Source organism: Parasteatoda tepidariorum, chromosome 4 (genome assembly GCF_982258835.1).
Source record: "Parasteatoda tepidariorum strain Cologne lab strain chromosome 4, Ptep-v5.0, whole genome shotgun sequence".
NCBI lineage: Eukaryota > Metazoa > Arthropoda > Arachnida > Araneae > Theridiidae > Parasteatoda > Parasteatoda tepidariorum.
Window position 1 is genome coordinate 37,530,480 of NC_141758.1, and position 21,291 is coordinate 37,551,770.

At 25.8% G+C, this 21,291-nt stretch overlaps 1 protein-coding gene across 1 annotated transcript; it reads right to left on the reverse strand.

Moving 5' to 3' along the window:
- Positions 1-935: 935 nt before the first annotated feature.
- Positions 936-19,082, reverse strand: LOC107448335 (histone-arginine methyltransferase METTL23). The gene is made up of 6 exons (XM_016063487.4): positions 18,886-19,082; positions 10,815-10,978; positions 9,763-9,867; positions 8,089-8,323; positions 6,173-6,257; positions 936-2,646 (listed from the first exon to the last, which is right to left on the reverse strand). Exons 2-6 carry the CDS (start codon positions 10,974-10,976, stop codon positions 2,463-2,465), a joined length of 771 nt encoding a protein of 256 aa, XP_015918973.1. The 5' UTR covers positions 10,977-10,978; positions 18,886-19,082; the 3' UTR covers positions 936-2,462.
- Positions 19,083-21,291: the final 2,209 nt, after the last annotated feature.

Below are 21,291 nucleotides of genomic sequence, written 5' to 3' on the forward strand. Positions count from 1 at the left end.
CATATGTTTGTTAAATACTGCAAAGAAAAACCTTATATTTATACAACATGTAAAGATTAGAAATAATTTAAAGGAGGAAATTTTTTTTGTACAAACTTATATTTTGATTTAATATTAAATAATTTTAATTACGCAGTAAAATTTTTACTAAAAATAACTGTCACATATGTTTATCATCAGGTTGTAAGGAAAGTTATCCGCCGCCGCTAATATTGGTTGTGCAAATAATTTGCGCTTGCATGTTTGTTCATACTTTTTTGCAATACGATTTTTGGCATTTTCAAGAAAGATACTTGTTTTAGGAAAAGTAAATGATTTTCAGTAAAAGCTCAACTTATGTTCAATTCCAGATAGGTATAAACACCCTTTACGTTGTTAGAAAAAATTTAGAAAAGTTTTAATAAATTCTGACACAAAAATATAGAGATGCAAAGAGAAATCTCTAGAGTGAATGAAATGTCAGCTTTTACAAAATCAGCCATTCATTTGTTTGCTGCCAAATATAGAGCAATATTTAAATGCAACTACACACAGGTCTATTGCTGGCAATTTTGCAGAAGCAGTAAAGATCATTTTGCAGTTACCAGGTGCAGCTTTGAAACAGAAGTTTGCAATTTTAGACAGTGAAATGGTAGGAATCTTCAACATTTGGATGATTCATTCCATCTCCAATGTGATTATTACAGTTGATGGTCGCTTGTTTGAGCACATTTTAAAGTTTTCAATGATAAAGGTTGACTGTCCTTTATTCGACTTTATTATTGCAGTGCATTCTTGATTTTTACCTAGAAGGCACACTCTTAGAGCTCAATTTTTGCTCTCTAACTCCACATTATCTTGTGAAAGTGTTTCCTTAGTTTCACTCCTTGCAATTGTATTTATCTGTTTTTGTACTTAAGCGTCTTATATCTAAACCAATAAAAAAATAATAAAAATTTCATTGTTAATTATATTTTATTTTAAAAATAAAATCTACACAATCAATATTTATAGTCACATTAATGAGTAATGCAACACCAAATATGTCTTACAAAATCCTCTAAAAATATTTTACAACAGTAACATTTAAGCTCCAAAATATGACATTTTTTATAAAAAAAACTCATTCACAAAAATATATTGACAACTGCAATGATACACATTTTCATCACTTACATTTGTATTGCTTTTAAAAAAAAAGTACTTTTCACTTTGTATGGAGTAAAAATGCTATGTAAGTTTCTTTGAAGTTTTTTAAAGTTATTTATTATTTTTGAAAGATTATACTTATTATTCTCACTACTCAAAATTTCATTAAAAGTATAAAAAATTACGTAAATTTTTATTTTCGTTTTTTAAATTGAATGATCTGCTATAAACAATTATCTGTATTAAATCAAAACACATTTTACTGTTATTATTTTATCAAAAGGATCTTTATTTTTTCATCTGATGCTTGCCAGTAAAGTACCCATATTCATGTTGAAGGTATATTAATTCTTTCCAAACTACCCACAGAAGTACAATAACACAATTATTTGCACTTGCAAAATTCAAATTAGGCAATTATAAGGTGCATATACTACTTAATTCTATATAGGTACGTAATATTGATAAAATTATGCATGAATTTAATATTAAATAAAAAAAAGTGACAATTAGATAAAGGAACTAAATTAAAAATTATGAAACAATGAAATTATGAACAATTTTTATAACTCAGTATAAAATTTAATATAACTTTTAATGTTTTAGTTTTCGGTTAAATTAGAAATAGATCTTATAGCCAACAGATGTTTATCATCCAATGGTTTATCCTCTTGCATTTGAATCACTAAACATTTTTGCTCACATCATTTTTCTGATTGGACTATATGTTTTTTGTGCTTGTCTACAACAAGAGAAGATTTAGTTTCAGAATAGTTTGTTAGAAAGGAGAGAGATGAGATTTCTTGTTTCCACAACATCCCTTTTTTTAAAATTATTTTCAGAATTGTTTAAAGAGCGGGAAAAAATTATAGATTAGTTGCAAGAAATAAAATCTCATAAATTTTGTTAGTATAAATCTAGGCAAAAAAACCTTATTTTAAACAGATTATTATAGAAATTCTCGAAAACTGTAATTTTAGTTTCTCTGTGGTAAGACAGTAATCTTAACAATAAAATCGTAATAGTTGGCACTTCTTTTCGTGTAACAATTAGAAAATCATTCATAAAAGAATTCTACAAACTTCAGTCTGAAATATTCTTGAATCAGTCAAAAGGACACACAAATAAAGATTAATAATATCACTTATCTTTTTTCCCTCCATTCATTGATAAAAGCTAGTAACAGTTTTAAATGAATCATAAAAAATTCCACAAACTTCAGTCCGGACTATTCTTGAATCAGTCAAAATGAAACACAAAGAGTAATAATATCACCTATCATTTCTTTGATTACACTCATCAATAAAAGTTAATGAATCATTCCTATAAAAATTCTACAAACAACCAAGTTCACTATTCTTGGTCTGTTCAGAACGGAACACAAATAAACGTATTTCTTTCATGCCTGGAAGATTAGAATCAGCAACATTAGTTCCTTCTGCACCAAAACTATCTAGATTAATTTCTTCACAACAAAGTCTCCATTTTTCTAGCAAATGTTGGATATTCCATTCAGAGCTGAAAAACGAAAGAATATTTTGTGTCACTAGGTGTTAAATCTTCGTAAAAAAAAATAAAGCAAACTAGGGATCACAAATCTGTATTTAAGAAGAATTGGCATGCTGTAAACCATTTAATGTTTACAGCATTAATTTAAGTCAAAAATATTTTTATACAATATAATTTATGAGTATATTCCTAAAATTATGTGTTTTTTTTTTATATATATATATTTAATTCTCTTAAGTCTGGTTTCATTGAAAATAAAGGTTTTATTTAGAGAAATAATGAGAGGGGGAAGTATATAAATTAATATTTCATATTTAAAATAGACTAATAAGTAAAAAAGCTTAAGTAGAGAATATTTTTTATTTATAAATTGTTATTAGCTGTTTGACAAATAATTTGCTGTTTAATAAATGAACATGTTTCATAATAAATGCCATTTATTTTTAAGTTTATTTAAATACAAGTAATTTTTTTAAATATGTAATTATATATATATAAATAATCATTTACATTCATGAGCGTGTTGAGCTTGAAAATTTCTTCAATTTTTATTTATTCAGTTATTAGTTCATAGTAATAAAATAACTATAACCATTTATGTTGGAAAACATTAAATATTTTAGCAAATAATATTATTTATTTATTTTTTGAATAAAATTAAGCATTATTAATACATTATAATAGAGCTTTGATTGGTAAATGTAAAAAAAATCTGAATAAAATAAAATACAATTTCTTTTTGCCTTAAAAAAAATTCATGTTGTTTCAAACCCTGTTACTTAAGTAAGAAAAACAAATTCATTATCTATCTTTGACCAATCAAAAACAAGGTCAAACATAACAAATTCATTGCAATATATATGAACTTGAGATAATTCAATAGAAAACAGGAAATTGATAAATGAAAAGCAAATGACAACCCTCTTCCCCTTCGTCAACACGCTGATGTTTTATTATTTTAATAACTCGTTTTCTCACATACTTTGTGATATTGCTTAAGAATTTCATAATATTTTTCTCTCTTTTAAATATCAATATGCAACCTATTATGCTAATATTTTTTTACGGATTCTAGAGTTAGCACTCAATTTAAGAAACAGAATCCCAGGTTTTCCATGCAGATTTTAACAAAGTTCTAGATTAAATTTTGCCATGCATAGCAATATTTCATCAGAAAAATAACACTTTTTAATTCTCTTAGCAAGCAAACTTACTTTTTGATAATAAAAAAAAAAAAAAAATGCAAAATATTAAATTTTGTAAAAAATAAAATTTTACTAGGTGAAGTAGTAGATTTCACATGTAGATTTTATAATACATAACTTATACATTATAGGTAGTAACATTATTTTGTGCAGAAACTGAAAAAAAATTAACTTATTGAGACCTATGTGCCATTATAAATTCAATATATAACTTGTTATTCTATCTTCACTTCCAACTAAAACTAATTTACAGAGAAAGCTTAATTTTTAAACATTTAGAATTATTGAACTACAGTTATATATATATACATATTCAATACCAAATTTGATGCAAGGAATTGTTTAACAAAGAGTATTCTTTACAAATTAATATTATAATTTTAATGGTTCTAAAAAAAATTGAATATGTTGCAGCAAGATTTTTACAAAAAATAACAATAATATTGAGTGTAAGACTTTGAACCACATTTATTTATATTGTTAAAATATATTTTGAAGTTAATTATTTTCTTGGTTTGTTGCAAAACTTTTTCAGGTTTTGACCCAAAATTACACTATTCCTCGACATTTTTCTTCCCAAAATGGAATACCCTGACAATACAGGCTTCCCAAACACCACTAGAGAGCTGATTCTAAAAGGCAATCATTAAAGAATAAATCTAGTGATCTGATTCTAAAAGGCAATCATTAAAGAATAAATCTAGTGACCTGATTTTAAAACGCAATCATTAAAGAATAAATCTAGTGACCTGATTCTAAAAGGCAATCATTAAAGAATGAATCTAGAGATCTGAAAATGGGAAAATAAAATTACTATTTTGTGATACAAAATAACCCTAGTAACTCGAGAAAAGAATATTGTCTTGCGTTACAAAATAATAACCCTAGTGAATTACTAGAGGGAATATTATCTTTGTGTAATAAAATAATATCCTTATTGAATTGCTTGAGAAAAGAATGTTTTGAGATACAAGAAAATAATAAAACTTACTAAATTTGTTACACAAGAAATAATTTATGAGTCAAAGACTTAACAAAATATATATCTCATGTTATAAGGTGTATAAACTACTATTTTAAAATACTAGAAATAGTACAGTAGTCAATTGCTAGGGAAACATTTTTTTAAAAATATATTTTAAACTAAGAGATACATATAATAAGTTGGTTGCTAGAAAAATTACCGTTTCTTTCAAAAAACCAATCTAAAATGTCATAAAAAAATTCTAATAAAGTTTTACTTAGTTGAGAACTGTTTCATCAAAAATGTACATCACCAGCCAAAATTATTGACTTTTGAGCATGTTCATAGTACTGTATGTTAACAAGTAGGCTTTTTCTAACTTATACAAATTGCATGGATTCATCAATTTTAGGGCTAGTTTACAAATAAAAATTTCAGTAGTTTTTTAAAAATAGATGTAAACTTAGTAATGATGCTTATTTACAGTGTGCATTCATTACTTTTTTAAACTTGCTCTATTACTTACAGTTTTATAAGTTTTACTACACTTATTTAAATCATTACTCTTTAAATATTCAACTTTTCAAACAAAAATGTAGGAGAAATTAAACATTATGTCCTGACACAAGTTTTTTTAGGAGAATTTGAAACCATGTTGCCGATAAACATTAAAAAAAAAAAAGAGGAAAGAATTGATATGACATACAGCTTAGATTGTACATTTAGATTTGTGAAAATATGTAATACTTGTACCGAACAATTTTGGAGATTTCTGTCATGTGATATAACTATATATACAATTTGCTGATTACTCAAGCAAACACTACTGTATTATTTTACAAGGCATATTAATGTTTCATATTAATTAATTTTTAAGAAACGATTATGTACTATTTTGGGACACAAAGTTTATAAACTAAAAATTATTTAAAAACTATTTTGAGAAAAGATTATAAAATTACAAGAAAATGAAACAGCTTAACATTGTAAGAAAAGTTCCCATGCACATGTTTTTCACTACAATTTTAAAAAGTTGCGCTTAGTTTTAAAAATAGTAAATTAAAAAAAAAAAAAAACACCAAAAAACAATTGTAAATTAGAATTTTCCTTAAGTCATGGAAATTTCTAAAGCAATTACTAAATAATTTTTACAAATTTAAGCTTTTGATAGTTTACCTACAAATCACTTTAAATTCAGAACGTCGTGGCTTTTCCGTTGAAAAAACGAGTATTCAATGAAAAATATTAAAGAAAGTTTGACAGGAAATTTTTTGTACAGATTTGCACAAATGTCTCAACAGTTAATGGAGTTGTCATTTTGCAACAATTTATTTTGAAATGTAAAGTAAAACATTAATTTATTTACCATCTTTTTTCATAAGCACACCAAAACTCAGCATCAGTATTTTTCTTTAGGACATAGGAGACAGTGACAATAATATCTTCAAAATCTATAAGGACACATCAAAAATGTATTATCATAACAACTCATAACATTTAAATATTAACAAGCATAAGACAGCAAATTTTAAATATTTTTTCTTACTTATCACACAAAACATTTATTTATTCAAGTTCTTTACTTATTTTTTTAATAATAAACAAATCTTTTTAATTTTTCTAAGTTAACTATTATATTATACTGGCTGAACACTCATTTATCATAAGAGGTGAAAAAAAGTAAATGGTCAATAAATCGGTATTGATTAACACTACGAAATCATGTACAAAATAGGAAGGCATATACCAATGTAATTAATAAAATAAAAATAATTCCAATACTTTTTTAAAAATCTTTTATTATTTGTTTACTTCCTGGTGGCTTACTGTTATTAAATTACACAAAACACGCATTTAAAAGTACTTCTCATTAAAATAAAGATAAATGTATTCAATATCATTTGGCATGATACTACTGCTTACAGCCAACTGATGATTGTCAAAATTCACCACAATTAAGCAGCTTCCTTCCGTACTTTTCCCTTTCAGGAGCCATAAAGAACATATTTTCATAGTACCTATAGTAGGTACCTTGATACCTATAGCAGAAAATTTGGTACCGATTAAAGCAGCACTAATTATCATCATACCAGTAGTACCTATTGCTAAAAATAATTAGCATTAATAACAGTATGGAGATTTTTTAATGGTACCCCTAAATGAATAAGTGCCTTTTTTCTATTAATTTTGCTTTTTAATGCAAAAATTACTTTTAAGTGCTCTAGTTAATTAACATACTTAAAGTTATACCCTAAAACTACTAATATTGAGAACATAAAAATCCAATCATCAGATTGAAAGTTATTCAAGGTATTCCCTTTTTAATCCTCTTTATTACTTCGTCCACATATGTGGACCTTCTTCGTATTTTCTGAAAACACGCTATAAAACTTATAGTTTTACTTTTACTGAAACATTCGTGGATATTTAAGCTTTCTGGAGATTCTACAATAGATGCAGAACATGTAAGTTATTTGGATAGAATTCCACATAAAGAGAAATGATTTTTGAAAAATGACACTAAATCCACTTGCTCGAAAATGTAACTCATTTTAAATACATAATAATATTTAGTTATTTTGAATTTTATTATTCTTTTACAGGGTGCGTATCCAAATTTTTCAACAAAAAATAAGCACTTTTCAAGAACTCAAAAATATTTTTAAGCACTTTAAAAAAAAATAATAATTAGGCAGGATTGGCAAGTTTTTCGCAATTGACGGTTTCATCCGGATTTAACCGTCATGTCAGAAAAAATAAACTTTAGTCTTGTTAGTTTTGCAGGCATAGTTTTTGGCAATTGTCAAAAATCATGAAAGTTTGAATCATAAAACGAATGGCGTTGTCAAACGCTAAGGACCGACGGTAATCCGAAATAGATTGGGGTTGAATTAATTATGAAAAAATTTAATAGAACAATATGAACAGTGTCTTTTTACATAATACGTGGTAAAAATCAACAGGGTAAAGGGAAAATTAAGCACTTTTTAAAAACACCCTATGAAAAAAGCACCTTTAAGGGCTTTTAAAAAACGATAATCAAAAATAAGCACCTTCAAGCACTTTTTAAAAATGCTACGCACCCTGTTTCAGTTATTCTAAAAATAATATTTTTTCTTTTGACTTAGTAAATCTGTGATCTGTATGAAGCTATTATATTTACTTAATATTTAAAAATAATACAGTCAAGATCATAAAGGTCCATGTATGTGTACCTTGGGATAGTATGTTACTGTACAAATGTATTTTAAATGAAAATAATAGAATTACTGCTTTAAATACCTTGAGGATCATAAAATACATCAGAACCCAGAACTAAATCAATAGTTCCATGTGAAATAAGGAATGGACTTAAGTAACCCCATGGTAACACTTGCAAGGTGAAGTTGCTACAGTTATTTAGAATTAAATTTTCATGAGCAACCTTTAGTGCATCAGTGGATGAATCAGTAACAATGCATTCAGCAACTCCACATTTTACTGCCAAGATCGATATCAATCCAGTTCCAGCACCCAGCTATAAAAATAAACTGAATAATTAATTAAATAATACTAGGAGAAAACAAAAAAAATATTTTTTTTTCATATTATATACAAATGCATTTCTAAAGAAAATATCAACACACTAACGACATAGAAGAGACATCTAATACATGTTATGCTGCATTTTTTTTCTTCTTTTTTTTTAAAGTTTGCAGTTCTTGTTTGTTTGCAATTTAGTAGTCAATATGGAAATGTTATTGTGGAACTTCCCTAACACAAATATAAATTTAAAGGAGCACAGAAAATTTGTACATCACATAGACATTTTTTTCTTATAAGACAACATACATTTTCTATAAATAAATGTCTAATGTGAATATGTCATACTCACCTTTGTTTAATATTAATACGAGTGTTTTTTTTCTTCTTTTCAATTAGATCATAATAATATTTATATCTGCATTATAAATTTTTTGAAGCTATAATTGAAAAAAAAAACAGAAAGTGCATAAGTTATTTTATTACTTTAGCAAAATTTTAATTTTTGTTTACCATTAAAAATATCATTAAAAGTATAATAGATTATCTTAATCATTATTTTTTTTACTTTATGATTTAAATGAATATGCATAGAGCATAACCAAGTCAAATAATTTCATGCTGATATTTAACATTTTACAGTATTCAAATTAAAATATTGTACTGCATTGAAACAAGTCTTAGAGTAGAACTTTATGTATGAAACGAACTATGATTTAAATTAAAGGAAGGAAAAAATTTTTAAAAATTCCTGAAGTCATGCATAAGAATTGAGCTACGATTAAATTCTCGTGCATTACTGACAGGCATTAAAACTTTTTATTAAAATTTGTTTACTTGGCAATAATTTTTTTAGCTAACAGATTACATCTAAAAAATTTTAATATTATTGACATTTTATGATGCTGACTCTCAGGTTAAAATCTTGCTTCACTAAATTCAATATAGAGAATGGTTTACATATTATCATTCAATTATAGAGAATGGTTTACATATAAATATATTGTATGATATACATATATATTCATATACATATACAGTAGAAGATCTAAATAACGCAATTCTCCCTGAATCTTTAAAGCAAACCAAAATTGACAAATTTGTTTGATTTTAATTCTAATCTTACTATTTTTTCTATTCTATTTCTTTCAATAAATGATAAATGCTTAAGTTCATATTTTTGTGTTTTAAAGTAGTTGTATTTCAAAATAATTTGAAAGTATTAAAATTTATCTGTTCCTGATATTTATTGCCATGTTTAACAGGTAAGTTTATTGATATTTGTAGTGATCTATAGATCACAAAATTCTTTATAGTGTAAAGTCTCACTTTTCAAGTTTCGTATTATAAAGATCTCTGATCTTTATAATACAAACCTTGATATATAAAAATAATACATAAATAACTTTATTATATTAATAATTAACTAATTACCTCCAAGACATTTTTACCTTTCAATCTTTGCCCATAATGCCAAATATATTTTCCTAATATGGGGGCTGAGGGCCATACATTCATTCCACAACTTGAGTGAAGACTCTACAAATGTATTAAAAAGATCACTTATAGAAAAATATTATTAGATCATAAAAGATGCATAGTAATAAGGTTTATCATCAAACATTATAATAGGAATTTGTTTATAAATTATGAGGAGCTACCCTAAAGGGAATGAAAAATAATTAGAAATCAAAATAGAATCTGAAGATTTATAAGTTTTATTTTTATATTAGATAGCTCCATAAGAAATGATACACAATTTTAAGTTACTAACATAACTTATTTGAAAATAATTTAACAAGATGCTTTTAATTCATTAATTATAATAGTCTTTTTTGCTTTTGATTATTAAGTTTAGCAGCACTTCTATTATCTGAATGCTTAATTTAATTCCAAAGGGTATTTTTTTGGAGGGAGGGGAAGGGGTTTAATTTTACAATTAATAATAATGAGCTGCAAAGGCGCAGAGCTCCAAGATAAGAACCTTAGAAATTATGCAGAGCAATCAAATAATTCAAGAAAAAGTCAGTAAAATAATTATGATGAATTTAATAAAAATTAAATTACTTTATTTTTTATCAGAAATAAAAAATTTCTTTTGAAATAGTAACAACAGAGTTATATAGGTTTTTTTAACATTAAACCAACCATTTTTTAAAAATACAAATACATTTGAAATACTATCAATATTGAAATACCTTTAAATACAAATAAATTACTATTTCATTTACAAATATACTACTACAACTTACAATAAATATATAAAAGCAGGTGCCCATTTTCAAGACTTGCCAGACAAGAATAAGATGTTACAAAATGTAAAAATGTCAGTATATTATTTCCAAGTTGTATATTTTTGAAGTGAATGGTTTTTTTTTAATCAAGTAAAATCTTACTGCTTCAGTTTCTAGGGATTATTTATTTAATACTAGCAATAATTATTTAAAATAATCAAATAAAATAAATATTACATGTAATTATCTTACTTCTTTTATTTTAATACTGCAGCAGTTATGATCACAAGAATGCAATTCATCTGCATCGCATAAACTGTCAGAGGAGCTGCAACTCATATAAATAAGATCCGTTTCATCAGTAAAATGAAAGTTACGAAATGAATCAGCACAAGTAATTAATTTCAAATCCATGTCTGAAATTTAAAAAAAAAAAAGACATTCATTTTAAAAGAAAAAAAGGGAATTTTATGTTATAAAACAAATAACAAAAAATTAATTTCAGGTTAAAATGAAAGTTTTATTTCAAAAATTTTTCATAATAATCCAAACAGTATTTTTTTTTTCTATACTTATGGGTCTCAAAGGCCCTCCTGAACATTATCCTAAATCATAGGTTTCCATTGTGAGAGCTGAAGAGTTCTAGGGGATGCTGAATTTCTAGAGCACCAGTACCAGCTCACACAAAAATTATTTTTATTAAATATTGAAATTAAGAATAAGAAATTTCAATGAAATTTTTAAGACTTTTAATATAAATTCAAGGTTTCCAAACATATTACACTTTTTCTCTGAAACTTTTGGATTTCTTATAATTAGCTTTAAAAAAAATGACTGTCTGACTTTGAATCACAGTAGTAAACATACTGGACAACACTGACAAAATCCCTTATAAATCACATAATTTTTTTTTACTGTATTAAATATTTATAGGCAAATTGCAAGGCTCACTAAATTTTATCTGAATACTAATTATTTTTACGAAACAATTTAAAATTTTTATATATTGAATAGTCCATTTTCATAGTAAAAAAATCGCAATTATAAATTTATTGGTTAATAGGAATTTTCAATAAATTAACAATATGAAAAAAGTGAATAATAGCAAAAATATTAAACAATGAGTGGGAAAAAAAGAAGTTTTCTTACAAGTGTACATTGGAAGTTTTTGCCTTGCAAAGTGGGTAATAAATTAAAAAAGATTGGTAAGCTATGTTTTAAATATAAAAACTATGGTAAGCTATGATTTTGAATAAGTTAGTATCATTAACTTTTTTTAATAACGTCTTTGTTTATAAAGACACATTTTGTTTTTTCTTTATGTTTTTAACAAATGTGATATTAAGCAATTAAAATTTATGTTTGTTAAATAGTTCTGCTCACAGGGCCGGATTAAGACCTCTTGAGGCCCTAAGCACTGAAAATATTTTGGTGCCCCCCTCTAACAATTAAAAATACATCTGCTATTAAGTCACGTGTTAATTCTAAATATAAAATCAAAATTTTTTTAAAAGAAAATATTTATTCAAATAAAAAAAATTAAAATATAATCAATTGAAAACTTTTCAATTGATATAAAAAAAACTTCTGTTTGTGCACATGTACCATGTGCAAAAAAGCAGACACTTTGAATGACTTATGATCGAAAGTTTGAACTTTTATATACTAAGACTCAAAATACTTTAGAAAAACAAACACATCTTTTTCTAAAAAAAGCATAACTTTTTTTTTAAATGGTTCGAATTCTTGACTCTCGAAATATATAGTCATACCACGAGAATTTTTTTAAACGAACTAAAAAATTTTAGCGCACAATAATAATTCATTTTCCTAAAAATAGTTCCTTGTCAAAAATAATTTTCAAGAAGTATTGATTATTTTATATTAATTTATTTAAGAGAATAGACGAAAGAACTTTAAATTGAAAATTTAACAAATGTCATTTTAAATGACAAAATACAAAATTTAATGTGTATTAAATCAGTCAAATACAACTGAATTATTCATTTTTAAAAAAGTTATATATTTAACATTTAATTTCTCAAGAACTATTCGACAGATTTCGTTCAAATTTTGTATTTTACCATTTACATTTATGTTCTTTAAAATTATATAAAAATTTGTATATTTTTAAATTGAAAATTTTTCCGACTATTAATAATAAATAATTTTAAAAAAAAATTATTTTTGTCGGGAAAATATTTTTAGGTAAATGAATTTTATTATTAGGTATAAAATTTTTTCAATTCGTTTCAAAAGTTCTCGAGACATTGCGAAATGCATGAAAACTGAAATTAAATAATGGAGCCCAAACTTTCAACCTAAAAAAAACTTTTGGGACCTTAATTCCCTTATTGCGAATATCATCCATATTTTGAGGGACAAATATCCAAATTTAACAACAACATACATATGTATACATATAGGTAGAGTAAGCACGTTTGCCTGACTTAAAAAAATATCTTCTGCACCATCTAATTAGCATATTTTAAGATTTGCCCTTAAACCATTTAGATTGAGATCTAGAACCTAAGTTAAAATCCGATCATTAAATCAAGAGTTATTCAGATTTTTTACTTTTTTTATTTTACGCACTGTATATAATATATAATACAACATACTTTTACAAATAATAATAATGCTTTTCATTATTTCTTTTTCCTTATTAAACCTAATATATTAATAATGATTGGAAGAGAAATGAGGGAAAAAAAATTGTGATGAGTAAATTTATAAATGCAACAATTATCATAAATGATCCTATAAAATCTGGATTAAAAATCATAAATGAACTTATTTCATAATAACAACTCACTCTAGATTGCATCTGTGGAAAACAGAACTAATTACCTAATAAAATTATTACTATTTTGTTTAATATTTTGGACATTCTCTTAATTAGGTAACCTGTCAAAGGTACAGAAAAGTTTAGGAGCAATAAATAACTATCAATTAAATCTTAATTTGACTAGTAAAATAATGACCTTTTAGAAAAAATGATAGAAATCACTTAAAACTACTCCATTAAACCTGTACATAAAATTCTCATAAGTGATAGCAGTAACTTTGGTCTGAAAAAGCTGTCTCAGTAAATAAACACTCTGTCCTCAATAAGTAAATAGATGCAAAAACAAAATACTTTAAATAACTATAAATTCAATTATCAGATTTTCGTTTACAAATTTAGAACATTCCTGTTTTCATAATACAAAACAAAAACATAAATAGAGCAACAATGAATATAATATAAAAACTAAACTTAATTAATAATCAGTAGAACATAACAAACCATCATTTTAATTTATTCACTTTTTTTTTTTGGTGTGTGTTAACGATATTTTTTATTCCTGTATGCATACGCGTACATAATACCACATAAGTTTTATAGAAAATAATTTTAGATTTGGAAAAATACAATCCTTAGAAACATAAACAGAAGTATTGTATGTAATTTTATTGAACCAACATTTATCTTAAACCAACCGAAATCTACTTTGCCTACTCAAATTTTGTGTACTAAATATTTCACATATTCTTTACAACATTTAAAGACAAATTCATAAAATAAATCGAAATAAAATTTGTGTATTGTTACTTAAAATTTTTATTTAAAATCGAATAAATATTTAAATTATAACGTAATACTAGAATAAAATTTATTTCAATAAGATCAATTATTTAAAAAAATTTAATTACTTCTTAAAACTTATAATACAGCATCCCCTCTTAAGAAATATGTCACTTGTATTTTTAACAAAAACTTGGAAATTTTTTTTATTACTTTTGAGTATTATTATGTAATAGAATGCTTAAAATGTAAAAAAAATTATATAATTTTTAAAAATTGTAATTTTATTTTTTCATTTAGGTTTAATTTTTTATAATTAAAATATTATAATGCTTTAGAAAAATTAAACTCTTTACTTATATTTATTCAGACATATAATCAATATTGATAGATAAATAATAATTATTGATAAAATTATTTGAGGGGTTTAGCTACTACCTGAGCAATATAAGCTGTACACTATTACAGCATGCTTTCAAAAGCAAGAATAATGTTGATATAATGTTTATATTTAGAATAATGTTTCAGTACAATAAACTTTTTCTGTGCATTCACGTATAATTTCATCATTTTTTTTTCCCTTTCATGAAATTTATTTTTTTTCTTCTCATATTTCCGTAAAAATATCATAATAATTTTTAGAGTCACAAACAATAGTTTTATTTGTTCCTTATAATTTTTATATACAAGAAATGACTTTGTTAAAATAAGGAAAAACTATCGATACTATAATTTCAATAGCCTATTGAAATATTAACTATTTTAAAGATTAAAATGATAAAAATTTAATTACGAATTGCAAATAAAATTTTAAGTTTTTAAGAAAAGATGGTTAGTTATTTTACATATTATACATTAAATGTTACATTATATGTTAAAATAACCAACTTTGAAATACCTTCTACTAGATCTTAGTACACATTTTAACACAAAAAAAGAAGAATCAGAACTTTTGAATTCAAAATTTCGGTACAGGCAAAGCTGATAAAAGAAAAATTTTGAAAATAAATATTTTCGAAGTGGAGAAACATCAAAGTTAACCATTTTAACAAGGCTATTTATCAAACACCTGACTTTAGCTTTTCCTAAAAATAAATTAGTGATTTCGTTTGAACAAAATTAAAGTTATATTTCATTAATCTGCCTTTAAAAATCTGTTCAAAATTTAATAATTAAAATTATTTGCCCAATGAAATAGAAGATTCCTCAAGTATTGTTTATAAAAACATTTTCATTTTCAATAAACATTGGGAACAAGGAAGGAGAACCAATTTAAATAGAATAAATGGTTACTTACGTCAACTCTAAAATTTCTGCAAGAGTCATGTTTGTCTTTATATGATCGTTGCCCGAAACTTTTCTCTTAAAATAGTCACAAAAATCAAATAGTGAAATAATCGATAAAGTTAAATAAAAATTAAACAATGCGAAAAAGTAAAATAATCTAAACACGAACCAAGTTGAAACAAAATCCTGTAAACTAAGGTGTAAAGTGTTTACCAAAATGTTTAATTTGTGTGTATATACGGGGGGGGGGGGGTGTAAATACGGGAAATTAGTTACTGAATATAGCTTAAATAAAGTTATTGGTTGAAAATTATGTCAATCAAGAAACTTTTCTTTTCCTAGACCTCCCACTTTCTTCAATCTTAAGTCATCATTTATTTGTATCTGTACCCCTCGAAAGGAAGATAATTTGAATTTTCTGAGATATGGCCCTTTCCTCTAAAAAAAAGGAAGGGGGAACGAGTCGACTATAGGATGCTTAAAGATATCTGAGATGAAAGGATGTTCTCTGTCTGTAGTAAATCAATTGGTTACACTTGTCTTGTCCTTAAAGTGGTTCTTCTCAGAAAATTTAAGCTTTGTATTCTAACGCATATGTTGGGGACAATCACGGTGGTCCTTTTCAAGAGCCTTTGAATTCATGAAATCGAATGCTGGCAATAAACAGCTTTTGTTGTTTTACGACGGGATTGTCTGTTACATGCAGAAAGCAAGATCAGGTTAAATTGAACCACGTTTCCCAGCAGTCTGGTGCTGATAATAAAATAACAGGAACAACAATATTTTTCCCACTCGTTTATGCAGAATGACCAATTTTTATTTTAAGAAAAAGTTAAATGGAAATACTACCTTAATTAGTTATTTATTTATTTCAATCTGATGTAAACACGAGCTGCAAGTAAAAATTAAAAGCAACGATTAAATTTATTTTTAGTGACAGAAATAATATTATTTTCAAAATATTTACATGTTCAAATTATCATCTTAATAAAAGTTGATGAAATTACATATATATATATATTCTCAATAATAATTTTGATTGGCTCTAACTTTAATCATTATCATTAAGGATTTTCTTTATTAGTTATTAAACATATTTTTAAATTCAATTAATAAAAATATCTTTATTGATATCTTTCTATCTTTCTTAAATTTGCTATTTATTTTTGATTTGAAATTTTCAGAAGTTTTCTTATTTCTTAATTGTAATTTTTACAAATTTCGTTATAAGATGCACAAAATATAGTTTACTTGCACTAAACCCAATTCAATGATCGAAAATTTGATTTTATTGCTACTTATTTCTAATATTTGATTTTAATATTAAATTAGTTTTAATGGATACTCTTTTTAACGTATTTTTCACTGTCAACGAACATAAGATTCACATTGTGAATTTACACATCTTTTGTGCTCAACTTTTATGACATTTGTATTTATACAAGACTCTAAGGACTAAGGAACCTGTAATTCTTTCCTTATTAAAAGACTTTTGCATTCATATTACATGGTATATATTTTAAGTTTTAAAATCTAATTTCAACATTCGCTATATATAGATAAAAAAAATTATAAGTAATGCGAAGTGTGTGGTCATATTTTCGCAAATTTAACCTCTCCTCCACAAAGAAATTTTGAAAAATGATACTTAAACACAGCTCCTTTTTCTTAATTTAGTGAATAAAAAAATTATTTGACGTAAAATTTTGAAATAAATTTTTGTAACACAACCTTTACGTAATTTGATGACTTCTTTTTAATATGCAATGAGAATATAATTAAAAATATAGTGTAAGCAAATATTTTTGAAAAATGTGCAGCACATAAAAACAAAAACATGCACAAAAACTGCAAACATGCATAATACAGTTTTTTTTTCACATCAAAAATCACATATTTAACATCATCAAATCATTGCATCAAAATGTTGTAAATAATTTTTTTTTACATAAAAAAATCAAATTGACGAAGCATTAACTTTGCTACAACTGCGAAAAATATTAAGTAAACATGAATCGTAGCAGTATGTTATGGAATCATTGTAATGGATAAATAAATAGATCTTTTATCGCATAGAAATTCGCTACCTAATTTAATTATAAGACCAAAAATTTTTGATACATAACATCTTTTGTTTTTTTTTCTTTTATTATGTAAAATTTCGTACTTAGAAAAGCTTGTTATCTACTCTTAAAATGGAAGCTCAAAATAATAAATTTTTTAAGTAATGTTTCAAAAAAAATTAAATTATATATTCCTAACATTTAGTCAGGCTTTGTGGTGCCCCCCTATCCCCTGGTGCCCTAAGCACGTGCTTAGTGTGCTTAATGGTTAATCCGGCCTTGTCTGCTCAATTAATATTCAAAGTAAAAAGTATCATAATCAGAACTACTGTAATTTAAAAAAGTAAATCCAAAACAATTTTTTTTTGTACATACTTTACAACATGCATTTAAAAAAGAAAACTGAAATTAGACAAGAATTTAACCAGGTGGAAATCAGGGTAATTTTTAGAAACATTTACAAAATTCAAATTTGGAAAAGAAAAAAAACGGTCTCCCCATAAAAATTTATTTTATTTACAAAATTCACTTTACAAAAATAATTTTTTAAAAACTGTCTTTTCACAAAAATTTATTATATGAAAATATTAATAATTCTTTTAGTATTTTAATAAAACATATATGCACTAGTTTTTAAATAATCATAATATATTGAGTATGAAATTGTTGTCTTCATTATCTTTGTTGAACTATATTTAAGAGCAGTAATTATTCACTATTTTCTCAATTTTTTATTTTGGATTTGGAATCCATTTTTTTTTTAAATAAATTACAAAGTTAAACTAAACCATAAATACATTTTAAGTTTTGTTGCTTGCAAAAAAATATATATATAATAATAACAGAAACAAAAGATGGCGATCTTATTTAATTCAAGTATAAAAGTTGTAATTTTGAGGCATTCTGTGTATCTAACAGGCTTCTTCAAAAGCAAAAAAAGAAACTTCATTGAAAAAAAAATATGTTTAGCAACTGCTACTCTCCACCTCCATATTAAAAATAAATGATATTATAAAAAAAATTTTAACTTTGCAGAGATATCATAAAGAAAATTTTGAACAAAAAATTTATGAAGTACGAAATGGTTAATTGTCTTTTTTTTTATATTCCTACCGTCGAATATATTTTAGTCCTCAAAAAGAAAAGTTTAATAAACAGGATCATAGAACAAGACACTAAATCATATGTTGACATATAACAGGAACATTTTTTTCTTCCTTTTCTTGCTTTAACTAAGGATAAATATGCGTCAAGCAAAGCAAGATGATATGTAACTAAGAGTAACGATAAATGTATTCTAAAAGGTAAAAGATATAGTATATATTATATTGATCCAATGAAAAAAAAAAAAAGATTCTACTTGATTAATAGATTCAAAGTAAAAAAAAAGAGGAAAATTTCTCACCAAAAATTTTACGACTACTAAAATACGCAATTAAGGAATGAAACAGCCGTTTCAGAAATTATTTATTCCGTGTTAAATATATTAAGCAGAAGCAATAATTTCTTAGAAGTATTTTCTATTGGGATCGCAAATGCAAAGATCCAAAAAATATTGAAGTTTTTATTTTGATAAAAACGTTTTTACCAGCCTATTTCTGTGATATTAAAGAACCAAATAAAGCAACTCCGTTCTGAACTTTTACGTGGTGTGTGGCATGATAATAAATGGCCATTCCCGCTGTATGTAATTCACACAGCCTCATTCGCTATCAAGGAGAGAATGAGTACCTGGCTGGAGAAATATATTCTCCTGCAAAAAAATCATGAAATAAAGTTTACCTTTTCTCTCCCCAACAAATAAAGCTATGGCTCTTTTCTCTCTCGATGGAGAATAGACGTGCATGAATTGTATGCAGTGAGAACGGTCCCTAAAACGACGCTTGAATCTAGGATTACATTTTTTTTTATCACCCGTTTTGCCTTGGCAAAGAAAAAATTCATTTGAGTTTCCCCATTTATCATAAAAAGTGAAAAATCATTTCGAGGTTTAAAATATCTAAAAGTTATCTTTCTTTTAAGATTTAACACTTCATACTACATTTTTTAAAAAAAAAAAATTTTCCAAAGAAATATATCACAACTTAAAAATAATTGTAAAAATTATTTACCTCATATCTTTATTAAAAGAAATAAAATTGAAAAAGTAGCACTATGTATTAAGGAAACATTTCCATGCTAAACAGGAACATTCCTATCCCTCTTCAAATCATTTTAAATTCCCGTTAATTAGTTTTACTTTTTACACAAAATATGATGTACCAAGGCATTTCTAATGTCATAAATTATTGTTACATGCATAAAATAAAAAACAAAACACTTTTAGATCAATTTTTCAAGTTGATAATCTTAATAGTTTGAAGGTTTAATTTTAAATAAGTATGCTAATAAATAAAGACAATATTTTTAGTTTTGAAATCAAACATAAAAAAAGGTATTCTATTCTCTAAAAAACAATTTTTTACTTCTTGACACATTTGATAGTTTCTGTATAACTCAAAGAAAATTTAAATTCTTCAAAAACTTTTTGACACATTTTGTTAAAATTTCATAGTTCAAAATCTAAATTTATATTGTCTAAAATGATCCTTATATTGCACCTTCAAATTTTTTTAAAAAAATTATTGAACTAAATGATGTAATTAAAAAAATTTTTTTTTACATAGAATTATCATAAAGTATGAAATTCTATGGTAGTCTTTGATCCTTTTAAGAAAGAATAGCAATACAAACTATATCCGGGGACATAAGCTACTGCAAAAGCAACAAGACTGGAGACCTATTTACCTCTAAAACTGACGAACAGTATTATAAACGGAGTATGCAAAACTACATAAACTAGTGCTAAAGTGCCACTACAGAAGATCTCTCTACACATAATCTTGACTGGAAGTCTTACGAAAAACTTCATAATTATACTCTGTAAAGGAAAGAAGCTGATGCTTAAAAAAATATTAGGTAACCCTTTAGAAGAGGGAACACTTTCAGTTCTTTTTCTTCAAGGTGGTGCAAGACAGATCAGAAATACAGCAAAATACGCAAAAAATGAAATTAACAAAAAAGTGAAGTGTCTTGACAGCCTTCCAAACCTAATCGCTAGAACCATATTTTTCAGACTGTAGCCTACCCCCCCCCCCAATATTTTGAAGATCAAAAACAACAACCTATTAAAAAGGGGGCTTTTTTTCAGAGAAAGTATGTTTTGGGGCAAGAATTCATGAATTAAAACATTTGCACAATTTAAATTTTAGTGTATTTAAGGGTAGGCCTAAAACCATGACGAATCGGATCTTAGTTTGTGACAATCTGATCATTAGATCAAAAGTTATTATGGGGTTCCTTTTATTTTGCACACTGTAGGAGTGCAAAAAAAAGTTAACTCAATAAGGTCTGACCAAGGAAGAACCATTGTCAGATCTTTCTTAATTTCAAACACATTAACTAACTTAGCATATGTGATGCTTAAAGTCATCCTTTCACCTGTTATTTTCCTGCCAAAAACCCATTTTGACCTCTTGTTATCCAATGAGAAAGTTGTGTGTTGATGAGAAATTTCAATACACACTTGTTGCAATGTGTTGTTGTTGTTGTTAATTTAAGTCGCACTAGAGCTGCACAATGGGCTATTGGCGACGGTCAGGGTAGCCCCCGCTTCGGTAGCCCGACGACCTGCGCGCGAAGTCGAGCACTTTACGGTAGCACAGTTTAACGAGGACCAATACTGCACACCCTCGGTCCCTACGCAGACTGATCCAAGTGGTCACCCACCCGCACACTAACCGCAGCCAGTGATGCTTGACTTCGGTGATCT

Coding starts and splice junctions, on each gene's coding strand:
- LOC107448335 (XM_016063487.4), bottom strand. CDS start 10,976: ATGGATTTGAAATTAATTACTTGTGCTGATTCATTTCGTAACTTTCAT. Junction 6,258..8,088: donor TGTATTTTATGATCCTCAAG/GTATTTAAAGCA, acceptor GTGTCCTTATAG/ATTTTGAAGATATTATTGTC. Junction 2,647..6,172: donor TGTGCTTATGAAAAAAGATG/GTAAATAAATTA, acceptor TTCGTTTTTCAG/CTCTGAATGGAATATCCAAC.